Source organism: Melopsittacus undulatus, chromosome 5 (genome assembly GCF_012275295.1).
Source record: "Melopsittacus undulatus isolate bMelUnd1 chromosome 5, bMelUnd1.mat.Z, whole genome shotgun sequence".
Classification (NCBI taxonomy): Eukaryota; Metazoa; Chordata; class Aves; order Psittaciformes; family Psittaculidae; genus Melopsittacus; species Melopsittacus undulatus.
Window position 1 is genome coordinate 8283727 of NC_047531.1, and position 12492 is coordinate 8296218.

At 38.4% G+C, this 12492-nt stretch overlaps 1 protein-coding gene across 2 annotated transcripts in view; it reads left to right on the top strand.

Annotated features, from left to right (window-relative positions):
• Positions 1-12492, top strand: part of TAFA2 (TAFA chemokine like family member 2) — a 197755-nt gene that overhangs the window by 161461 nt on the left and 23802 nt on the right. For both annotated transcript variants that reach the window (XR_004549656.1, XM_034063352.1), the window contains exons 3-4: positions 10592-10744; positions 11760-11884. Coding sequence is in view for 1 of the 2 variants with exons in the window: in XM_034063352.1 (XP_033919243.1) it covers positions 10592-10744; positions 11760-11884 (278 nt within the window). In the remaining variant the exon portion in view is untranslated. The remainder of the gene's footprint in view (positions 1-10591; positions 10745-11759; positions 11885-12492) is intronic.

A 12492-nucleotide genomic window follows, 5' to 3' on the forward strand; every position in this document is an offset into this window, starting at 1 on the left:
GAAGGCCCATAGAGAGAGTAGGAGAGAATAAAAAGTCTTTGTGCCAAATGTTCTTTTGAGTGCCTGAGAGCTGGATTGGTCTTTTTTCTCTGTGAAATCATATAATTAGTAATCTCAAACCTCAGCCTGGTAATTTACAAAATGTCTGCACACTTTAATATATCGTTTGCTTAACATGTTTGATAACAACCTCAGAGATACTGGGGCTTTTGACTTCTTCTGGTATTTATAAACTGTGCCTTGCCCTGGGTGTTTCTCTGCCAGCTCTATATAAGCTCATCCTGTGGATGGTATCAGCCCGCAGCTGCTAGAGGAGAAACGTGGGAAGTGTCTTGCCTGCAAAAAACAAAGCGGCTCTATTTGGGGCCTGTAAAGAAGCATGGAACCTTTGCTGCCATCAGCATCCTCTCATCTGCTCCACTGCTCAGCAGAATGGGGTGGCTGCAATGGAGTGGCTCTTCTTTGGGTACCTGCGGCAGGAGGTGTGAGAGATCAAAGGGGCTGGCTATAGCCAGGCAGCTGAGCCTGTCATGAGTACTGGACAAACTTGCAGAAGCCTACACTCCTCCTCTTCCAGCAGGTGAACATATAAAGAGCTGCAAGATCCTGAAAGACCACTGTTTGTGATCTTGTCTAAGCCCTCCATGGTTTTGTTAACCTAGCGATCACCTGATTTCAAAACTGAAAGTGGGTCTAGGGAGGGAGGGCAACACTCTAGGCTCAGAGGGGGTTGTACGAGGAAGAGGGAATTATCCTTCAGACTGCTTGAAAATTAGTTGTGTTTTGAGTTCTTGTGTCTTTGGCTAAAAATTTGGCATGAAGGCACCATTTGTAGCCATTGCCCTAAAAGGGTTCTGACGTTTGTGAGAGAGGAGTTAAACTTACTTAAGTAAGCCTACCTCACCCCTGCCAAAGGACTGATTGACTAAAATTCTCAGTAAGGCCAGGAGGATAAAGTCAGATGGCTGTGAGCTCTCCAGGTCCAAGGGATCCTACACAAAGTGCTCCATCTGTGGTTTTATGTTTGTAAAGATTGTGTGACCAGCTGGGACGGTGCCAATTTGCTGTGTTAACTCCAGTCAGTCTTTTTCTGTCTCAGTGGAGATAATTCAGTCCTTCATCCCATTTTGGTGCATAGGGAATATCTGAAGCTTGATCTTACAGGGTCATTAGTGAGCTCTTCTCAGGGGAATGCTAGTTTTCTTTGATTTTTTTCCAAAAGGGAAAAAGTCTTCTGCACAGATGGCTATAACTGGTGGTTGGCAAGCAAAACCGATGGATGATATTTCTCTTTGGCACTGTACAGAAAAATATACTTGGAAATGTGACTGTGGCAAACCATTCATTAGCTTGGTTTTTAAAGGCTACCAGAGATACTGTCTGCTGGGTGTTATCATATGAACTTTGCTTACCATCCTTCCCCTACGTGGACTGACCGGGTTAATTGCATGGTAGAGGCAACCCAAGCAGAGGAGCTGGGCTAGCATCTGCTAACAAGAATCACCTTTTTAATTTAAAATGCTTCTCTCAGAAGACAAAACACCACATCAAAAGCAGGAAGGATAGAAAGGGCTGCAGTTAGCAGGACCTTTTGAGTATGTGTTGCCTACAGGCAGCACTGCAAAGATTATCAGTCCAAGCAATGAGCTCTGTTTTTTAACAATTCATCTGAGAACCTTCCCCAAGATGCAAGAGACACCAGAGTAAGAGAGAAATGAAAACCAATGCTGTACTTTTAAGGTAAACTGATTCTCCACAGGTGGAAGTAGAGTGTAGTGAGTGATCTGTCTATTGGACTTTTTAGTGCCCAAGGTGACCAAGTGACTTCTAATAGCTATAGCTGAGGTGCATGGAAATGTGAATGCAGTAAAAAAGACTTCAAAGTCCTGTCCATAAGGTGTGTTTGTAGTTCTTTAGGAAATATTGGCATAGCAAGGAGTTGTGCACATCACAGCATTACCCAAATCAAGCAAAAATAAAAGGTCTGCGTGGCTCATGCTGTGGGATGGACTGCTGTCATCAAACCGGGCAACTGTTCTGCTTGACTCACTGCAGTGTTTTGGCATGTGTCTCTCTACAGCTATTGGTCTGCTGATCTAGAAGTAGCCTGTCTAATATAAGTGAATTACCTTGACAGTCTGTGTACATTTCTTAGAAGCAAAGGTTGAGGGTTAGATGTGATTTTGTCAACTGCTGCCTCTGCATTCCTTGCCTTTTTTTCTTTTTTTCCCCAAATATTTCTAATGCTCACATCTCTTAGAGGTCAGTGAATGCTGAGTAGATGTGAGGCTGATGCAGCTCTTTATCCCCCAGTTTCTGCCAGTGGGGAGGCTGAGCATGTAGACACATATGGATGAACACATAGACTCATATGGACAGTACAAACAGAGCCAGCCACACAGATCAGTGTATACAAACTAGAAAGCTTTTCCTGGCACCCATATTAATGCACACAGCAATCATACAGTGGATGGCCCAATCTTCTTTCCTGGCTGATTAGTATTGAAGTCTGCTAATGGAAGAAGATACATTTATGTATACAAATACACAAAATGGATCACTTCAGTAGCCATTCTTAGACACAGCCTGACTGGTAGCTGGTCTGAGGTGCCCCATATTGCCAGTTGCTTTTGCTTGGATTCACGAGCCCATGAGGTTTGTGATCCCATGTCAGTTGCAGGTAATCAGATCTTAATCTATCAGCAGCTAGTCTGGTTTAAATTTCCCTAGCTTTCACACATCCCCACTCAGAGAAGAGAGTTTACTCGCAAAAAAAGAAAGACATGGGATTTAATGGGAGTGGAGGTTAGCTTGATGTGTTCAAGCACAAGTCTTAGCCAGGCAAGGGTACTGGTCAGTTGCTGTTTATACTTCACTGGCCCCTCTTACCCTGTCCACTTTACTGTTTTATGCTTGTTCCTCCCAAGTCCACCCTGACTACCTCCCTCCCATTCCCTTCCCCTGGGCCTTCCACTAAGCATCCCATAATGAGTCTCAAACGTTTCCACAAAATATCTGAGGGCAAATACTGTACAATCTCAAAATTCTGCTCCCCCTTCATCTGTTAACAGGTCCTAGACCCCTGTCTGCAGCACTCCCTTTAGTCTGCAAGGCTTTCTGGGGAAGCAGTTTCTTGTGTTGACTCATTTAGGTGGGTTTCACATGGGGCCCACAGGCTGGTTGCTCCCTGGGGATGGTGCTGGAATCATCAGGTCAGGGTGCTCTGTTGGAACTCATTAGGATGCTTTGGGCTCCTCTGGACACCCAGGGCATTTGTGTTTAGTCAAGGACCATACTAAGGTGAGGGTTATTCAGCACATCCTCAATTCTAAGTATTTGGAAAAAGGACCATCAGGAAACACAGAGAGCTGCTTTTCACTACAGTAAATTCTCTCCTTAAAATTAAAACTTTTATTTTAATAAAATAAAATATTTCAATAAAATAAAATTTTAATTTTAATTTTAAAGAGAGAATTTACTGCTGGTTTTAGATGTGTACTCTTCTAAACTATGTGAATGTTTTATATGCATGGCATGAGTGGAATAGATAGCTAAATAAGGTTTTAAGTAGCCATGTGAATTGAAATGATAGTGTAGAATTACCATTTTTTCCTGCTGATTCTGTAGTGCAACCCAGTGTATCATCTGGAAGATAAAGCAGCATGAGTGCCTTTCCTGAGACACAGCACAAACTGTGCCATGCCTCATTGTCACCATTGAGGACACAGGAGTTACTGCTGTGTCTGCGATTGATTTTTCAGTTCACTGGCCAAAAAAAAACAACCAAACCAGACCAAAACCAACAATCAAACAAACAAACAAAAAAACCCCTCTGGTTTGTCATAGCAATAAAAAATGTTGTATTAAAATAAAATTAAGAAAATGTGGAGACAAGTTCCCCCTCCCCCCCCCCAACCATTCGTGCCTTTAGGTTCAAAGAATAACAAAATTTTACTAGATTTCAAAAATAGTTGCACTGCTTGAATCCTGAACTTTTAGTAAATGAACCGTTTGATGGAAAACACAACATCTGTTATGATGGTTTAAAACACAATTTAATAATCTTAATTCATCATACTTTTCAGTCGCATGGACTAGACTATATATCATCATTTGCTCAATCACTGTAATAGGTGCTACACTTGCAGTCATTGGAACAAATATCTCAGTTGCAAACCCAGATGTCGCCTTCATTGAAAATAAAGAATTTCGTTTTATCCTAGAATCATAGAATCATAGAATAGTTAGGGTTGGAAAGGACCTTAAGATCATCCAGTTCCAACCCCCCTGCCATGGGTAGGGACACCTCACACTAGACCGTGTCACCCACGGCTCTGTCCCACCTGGCCTTGAACACTGCCAGGGATGGAGCAATCACAGCTTCCATATCACTGAAGTTGTGATCCAAAACCACTGATCAAACCAACCCACTGATTTCAAAAGGATTTGAATCCAATCTTTAAATATTATGTTCAGTAGGATTCCTCTCAATGTGTGTCCACCACTGCTTCTTTGGGAGTCAGTGGCTTGGTGCATGCCAGGGGTAATAACTGTAACTAGTATACGAGATGCCTCTGCTTTCCCTGATGTCTCAACTGCCAGCTTTCCCTCTGGCCCATTGAGCTGAAATGAAAGTGTGCTTTGGTTTGTGTTCATACAAGCAAACTGAAGCTCCTGTTCCCAAAACCTTGTCTTCTTTTTTTTTTCTCAATTACTGGCATGACTGGTCAAGTCAAAGGCTTTATGTTTAACAAAAATCTTCACATTGCTTATGTTCTTAGCTACACAGCTGGAGCAATATCAGCACAGTTGTGGATAGAATGTGAATAAACTAAATCTAAGGTTTTCCTTACCAGCTGATAGGTGGATATAAGAGAATATATTAAAAAGAAAAAGGAATTATTTGAATGAGCTGTACACTATATTCCTTTCTATGTATCTGTCTGATGTTTAAACAGAAAACATGGAAATCCTGGCTTAGCTGTGGTCGTATAAGGTTTTCATTATTTAGATGTGGCAACTACTAACACTTATTGAGCCATTGAAAAATGCAGCAATGCTGTAGGAGTGTGTTCTTGTGTGTGAGAAATTTTGCAAGTTTATTTGTGTCCTTACTATCTACAGTGACACACTGATATGACATATTGAAATTGCTGAAGTGTAGCAGAAAGATAACCTACATTTCTTTCCCATGTCAATCACTATGAACAAAGCAAATAAATAGACTATGTGAACAAGAAAACTTACTTTTATCCTGGTCACTTAAGAGTAAGACAGTGATTTAGAGCCTGATCTGGAAAATGTTATATTATAACCACTAATTTTATTTATTTGATATCAACAACCTACCTCTGTTTAATCACTTGTTTGAATACTGTGGTATAGAATAGTGACAGATCACTCAGGGAAACAGATGAAGCAGGTTGATAATCTGCTGAAGTATTGTTTGTTTTTCCTTATAGATAGTTATTAGAAAAAGTAATTCCATTATAGTCCTTAATGCAATTACTCATGTGGATATGGTTTACATGAATAAAGACTACTTATGTGCCTACTTTGAGAGACCGGGTTACTATAGTATTTCATGTGAGACATTTTCAAATTATACCCAAAATGACAAAAAGGCAAAAGTTTGTATAATATTAGATGTAATATGGATTGAAACTCATGGTTTTGAGTAATTGCCAATCTTCTCCTTGCTGATCTGTTCCTTCTTGTTTCAGCTAAAGCTTTGTTTTTGTGAAAAGCTTTAAAACCCACACAGACACAAACAGACAAAGCTTTGCACACTTTACATAGTCTCTCTGATCTCAGAGGAATTATCTACAAGAGAATAAAATACATTTATTTCAGGTAGGAGTGTAGAGATGCAGTGCCTGTAAGCCAATATACAAGCTGGTTTCCACAGCAGTAATCATGTATCGGAGGCTGCCTGCTCCTGCTGCTTCCTTATGGCTGAAGCTGCATCTCACTAGTTTCTACATCCAGTTGTGAAGATAAGCCTGCAGAGAACTAACCCTACAAAAAAAATATATTATATATATATATATATTATTCTGCTGGTCTGTGTCCCTGGTTTACTGTTGTCACCATCAAATGAGAGTGTTCATGTAAGCAAGGATTGAAGGAGTGTGGGAAAAGGGACAAGGGATCTTTTTCTTCCAGTAGATGTTAAAGATTAAATGGGTTTAGCTACACCACCCAGTTGTGCTAGTGTTTTTACAGAGAACATATAATAGAGCCTTGTTGGTGTTTGTTTGTTTGGGAGTTTTTTACTGTTTGTATGTAGCTACTGCAATCCAATCCATGGCAACATGATTTCTTCCTCTTTCTTTCTTAATGGCCAGTGTATGTGTTAATTCATGGCCTGTGCAAAGAAAAGACTCAAATGGCTGAGATGGGTATCAGAACTGAACACCAGTGTTAAAGTGGTGGGGCTAGGAAATAGCAATGTTAGCAAACAGTGAAATTCAGAAGACTTTCCTTGATTTAATGCTAGGTTTGTGCATAACTTAGAGCCAGATTCACCGTGAAAATATGACTGAAATGTCATTCACCTGAAGGAAAAAGAAAAAAGTTGCGATGAAGGGACAAGAACAGGTAGAATTTATATATATTTAAAGGTCTTTGCTGTGTGTGTTTAAACATAGTCTTTCAGTGCAATTTTATGTAGACTGAAAAATAACAATTACTTAGCTTTATTTGTTTTCCAGGATCATACATATGAACATGTAAGTTTTTATGTACCACTAGCATGCTGAATTATGGGATAACTATTGATGATTTCACTACATGAAAAATGCTATAAAAGTGGCAGGTTAATTACAGGATATGCTGTTAATGGGTGAGATATGGTTATGTCTGTTTTCCTAGTTATGCACGCGAAATACAGTGTTACATCTTCTGGAACTTAATATCTACACATGTTATGTTATGCATAATCATCAGTAAAACTTCACAATCTATACACATATATATCTCTCTCTGTAGTCCTTCACATTGATTTCAGGAAGGATTATTTTCAATAGCAGAGCATGCAGGACTCAGTGTTTGTGGTGATTTTGAATAATGAGTTTCCGTAGAATTCCAGAAGTGTCTTTTACTTCCTCAAATGGTTTCTGCAAAGCAAGCAGCATACTTTGAAGACTGCACTAGGAGAAAAAGAAACAAAACCAAAATGTGACTCTCCTAAAGTACCATCCTTCTTGCAGGGAATGATTCAGTGGCTTAATGGGGTTAATTTGTATTAGGTTGTGGGAAATTCTTTATCTACTGTATAGAGGCTTTCATTTCACATGAATGTGATAGATACTGTACTTACTGCACTGGAACTTAATTATTTGATAGCATAAGGAGCTAAAATCCCTAAATTTCCTCTCAAGGAATATTCTTTGCATACTCTACATGGTAGATAGAAACTAGAGGATGGTTGGCCTAGATTTTCAATGCTTGAAATATCTTTGTATACTTTTCTAAGTTGTTTTAGTTTTCTACCAAAAAATTTAAAAGCAGCTTTATTAAAGATTCTCCAAATACTATCAATAGTATGTGATTATTTTTTTGTTCTCTGCCATTTTTCACATCTTTTCATCCTTTGAGATCCTTTCCTGTATAGTACATAGAATCATAGAATAGTTTGGGTTGGAAAGGACCTTAAGATCATTTAGTTCCAACCCTCCTGCTATGGGCAGGGACACCTCACACTAAACCATATCACCCAAGGCTCTGTCCAACCTGGCCTTGAACACTGCCAGGGATGGAGCATTCACAACCTCCCTGCGCAACCCATTCCGGTACCTCACCACCCTAACAGTAAAGAATTTCTTCCTTATATCCAATCTAAACCTTCGCTGTTTAAGTTTTAGCCCATTACCTGCTTAATTTAATTTGACTAATTTTCCATAAAAGTCTTAAAATATCTGATATTCTCTCTCTAATTACTACAAAACAATTCTTTCAAAAGTTTTGTTTCAGTGTGAACTTTTCCCTCACAGAATTTTGTAACAGCTCTTTTCACTGATTTCCATTCCAGATGACTCTTGATGGACATTGTACTTAATTTTCTCTTAGCAGGCATATTATGACATTTCTTTAGATCTGGTAGAGCAGTGTAAAGCTATTTGATAGGAGAGTGAGGAGAAAAAATTTCAGGATCAGTGATACACATCAAAATACAAATAATGACTGAAAACTAGTGTAGTGAAAAATTATATGGTACAAAGTTTACCTCTTATCACTAAATTTACTTTCTTTTGTAGATTCAATGTCTGGGTTTTTATGTCCTTTCATATAGTATATGTTAGTGAATTTCTGTTAGCATGTGTAGGTATAAGAGATTTAATTGCCTATCAAAATAAAAAATGATGTGAAATTACAAAAGCAGCATGTGTTCTTTCTATTATATATTATATATTCAAAATATATCCTAGAATATGTTTTTGCTATATTCACAAAAAAAAACCCAATCTTACAACTGTTTTAGTGAGAAAAATTAATATGTTTGTTTAAATTGTTTTATTGGCATATATACCACTGAAATTGTTTGGAAGGTAATTAAAAGCAATTTTTTTTACAGCAGACTGTACTGGTAGCTGTAAAAATATTTGCTCATCATCAAAGGTATGAAAATATCAGAGATTGCAAAGTACATGCAGGTAGTGTGAATTGCTTTCCTCATCTTTCCTTGAATTAAAAATGATAATTAAAACGCAAAGCAAAGCGATTTTAAGCAGAGAAAGAAAAAATTCCTCCTACATTTCTGATTTTTATGCGACATTTCAGCCTGTCACAGTATGATGGATCATGGGTTAATTCTTCACATTGTGTTATATCATTTCAGCTGTAGCGCAGCATGATGTGGTGGAGTATAATGTAACCTAACAAAGTACGATGCTGTGAATGATCACAAAGATCACAGACTTTTCAGTGGACTTTGTTCTACTGAAAATTGCCTGAATGAAATGTTTAGTAGTTTATGCTTTGTTGATGGAAGACCTTGCTGCTGCCAGTTGCTTTTGCCTCTAGGCACGTTCTTGGGGTCCATAGCCTACATCAAGTTTGTTTTCCTTCAGTTTTTTTGGGAACTGATAGTGTGCAATAGTAACTGAGTGCAATCAGATATCACTGCTTGAAAGCCTGTTAGTACAGCTTTCTCATTGAAGCTCCTGTTTACTATTTGCCATTTGGAATATAAAGGTAACTTAAGCATTCATTCCATAGGCTTTATATAAAGTGTACAAAATGTTTAACAGCAGCGGAAATAGAGAACTAAAGGGTACTCTTAAACATGTATTGTGTTGCATAATTAATATTCCTCCCTATCAAGGTTGTAGGTCAACACCAGCTAAAAGTGCAGATTTCTTTCAGCTCTTAAAAGGGGCCTATAAGAAAGATGGGGAGGGACTTTTTAGCAGGGCCTGTTGTGATAGGATAAGAGGTAATGGTTATAAACTAAAAGAGGGGAGATTCAGGCTGGATGTGAGGGAAAAATTTTTATGATGAAGGTGGTAAGACTGGCACAGATTGCCCAGAGAGGTGGTGGATGCACCACCCTGGAGACATTCATGGCCAGGCTGGATGTGGTTCTGAGCAATCTGATCCAGCTGAAGATGTCCCTGCTCATTGCAGGGTGGTTGGACTAGATGACCATTGAAGGTCCTTGCCAACCCAAACTATTCTCTGATTCCATAATTCTATGATTCTTTCTGATGGAAATGAACTCTCCCCAGAAATACCTGATCTTCTATCAGTAGCCACTGAAAGTTTAGTTAAAGTTACTTTTTTTGAACTCCAGAACTTTCATTAACTGGATGCTGAAACAGGAAATGAACTTAGTAAGCTCTCCTCTTAACAAGTTGTTCTCCACACAGGGCTCCAGTAGCATGATCCTGGTGATCAGTTAGAGGAGCCTGGGTGAGGGTGATGTTTACTGTATATGGGGTAATAAAAATTGTCCTGTTGCCTCCTGTGTTTGAAAAACTCGGTTGCCCATGTTCCCAGATTTACTTTGCATTGCCAGGCAAAAATCAAATGTGACTCCTTAGATTTTATTTCCGGGTTTTCCTCGAGGGCTTTTCCTGTATCCTGCCAGTTCTCTTTTCATCTGTGGGAAGGTTTTGGAATATTGTATCAAAAACTGCTCCTGCCCTGCATATAAACTCTGGAGACATAGATTCTGAAAAATTGTGCATGCATGGGTGTTTCAACATTGAAACACTTCCTTTTCAAAGTCTCTCCCTTAAGGTGAAGAAAAATCTTGGTAGAGTTATACAGCAGTTTATGGGAGTCCAGAAATTAATATATTGTCTAGGTTAGTTTTATGTTTCAGCTTCCTGCTTCACTGGAACTGTCCCATATGAAGCCTTCTCCAACTGTTTTACTTTAGCCAGTGTTTTCGGCATGAGATGGTTATGCTACATTTGTAAAAGAAATCAACTTCACATTCTAGTGTTAGTACCATTTTAATTCTAGTTTCATGCATGGCAGATTGCCTTACAGAGCCAAGTGTAATGCATTTCTAATTAAAAAAACCTGAAGTAGTATGATGCTACCACACAATGTTGTCAAATTGCTCATCATCTTGTTTTCACAGCTCACCATGTTAAAACTGGGACCTGTGAAGTGGTGGCACTCCACAGATGTTGCAATAAGAACAAGATAGAAGAAAGATCACAGACAGTGAAGTGCTCCTGCTTCCCCGGGCAGGTAGCAGGTACCACCCGGGCAGCTCCTTCTTGTGTTGATGGTGCGACTATTTCTATTGCTCCCTTTTGCTGCATGTTCCTAGGGGGTTTTGCTGGCTTAATTTCATCAGTGAGAATGACTCCATTGCAGTTAACTATTTAAAATACGAGTAGAAATGCTGCTGCATTTTGAAGGGCATGCCCAAAATGAATGAGAAGAAGATGGGAAAAATTAATTATTTACTATTACTCTGTGGAAATGCTAAGCAAAATTATTAGATGCTGGTGAAAGAGACTTCTTGAGATGCTAAATTTGATCTAACAGAGTGCCCTAGGAGTTGTAAAAAATTCACTTAATTAAAAGTGTTTATGCAAATCTATATGAGCATATAATTTTCATGTGTTGCAGTCTTACATTTTGCTTATATATTCATTTTCAATATGGAGGAACAAACAAACAAACAAGCAGAGAACAGTTCTTGCTGTTTTTTATTCTTTTTAGACCAACATTATTTTTCCTATTCACAGTGCAATATTAATGTTTTACTTAAAAAATCTGGCATAGGCTCATATGTTTTATTCGAGAATATAGTAGCTGATTTTTCAGCAGGATGGATTCACTCATTACATGATATCTTTACTGCTGATGTGTTGTTGGCTGTCAGAGAAGCTGTAAATATGTCATCATTGGGGAATAATTTTAATAAGGCTATGCTAGACTATATAGTAGATCAGGCAAAATACAGTAACTCAGAAGAAGAGATTGTACTTCAAACTTTGAATCTGTCTGAACAAATAAAAATGAGGGCTGAAAAAAAATTGCTTTGAAATTACTTCCTGAACTGCAGTAAATTAGAAAGAGAAATATAGTAAAGAGATTGAATTCAAAGCACATAGCACCTTGTGCAAATTGGGACCTAATTTCTTATGAAGATTCTGACTTGGTTGAAAAAATCACAAACTAGCTGTTATTTAGTACATTTCTAACATTTTCCTGAAAAATAAATGTTGTGACACAATGACATTAAAGTGTTCATTTCAGCAACATGCAAATGTGTTTGTTTTCCTCTCTTGTAGCTTCAATAGTGGAGCAGAAATGGTGGTGCCACATGCAACCATGTCTTGAAGGGGAGGAATGTAAAGTTCTTCCAGATCGTAAGGGATGGAGCTGTTCCTCTGGGAATAAAGTGAAAACAACTAGGGTAGGTATGATACCAACCTGACATGTTACCAACAACATAAAAAAAGTGCACAGGAAATTTGGTGCACATAGAAGACATGAGTTGAGAAGACTAAAGAAGTGTGGGAAGAGTCATACTAGGATTGGACTTCCTGGTCCTGCGCACTTTTTGCAGCCTACTTTGCAATTGCTTGAACATGGTAAGCAGTGTGCCAGACCTTCTCAGGTAAGCAGAGGAGATAGTAGAGTTCACTCCTTCTTCAACTACCAGTAATGATGAAATGTATTCTCATATGATATGCATTTATCTTTGAAACCTGTTATAAAAAGTCTGTACAGCTTGCTAACTCTTCATTCACAGTATAACAAACTTGCATTTTTATCAATAACATGGATTTACCGTGTTTCTACATAGAAGCTTCTGAGTATGGTAAGTATTGAGTGCATCACTACAGTATGACCCTCTGATACCTTCTGTCTTGTATAACTGGGATTTAAAATTTTGACAGTTCCTTTTCTACATTTGACACTTTTTATATTATCGGTTCAAAACTACATTAATAGAAGAATATGTAAAATTCGTCATATACAATGCCTGAAAACAAAATGAAAGTGCTGTCATCTCTGCTT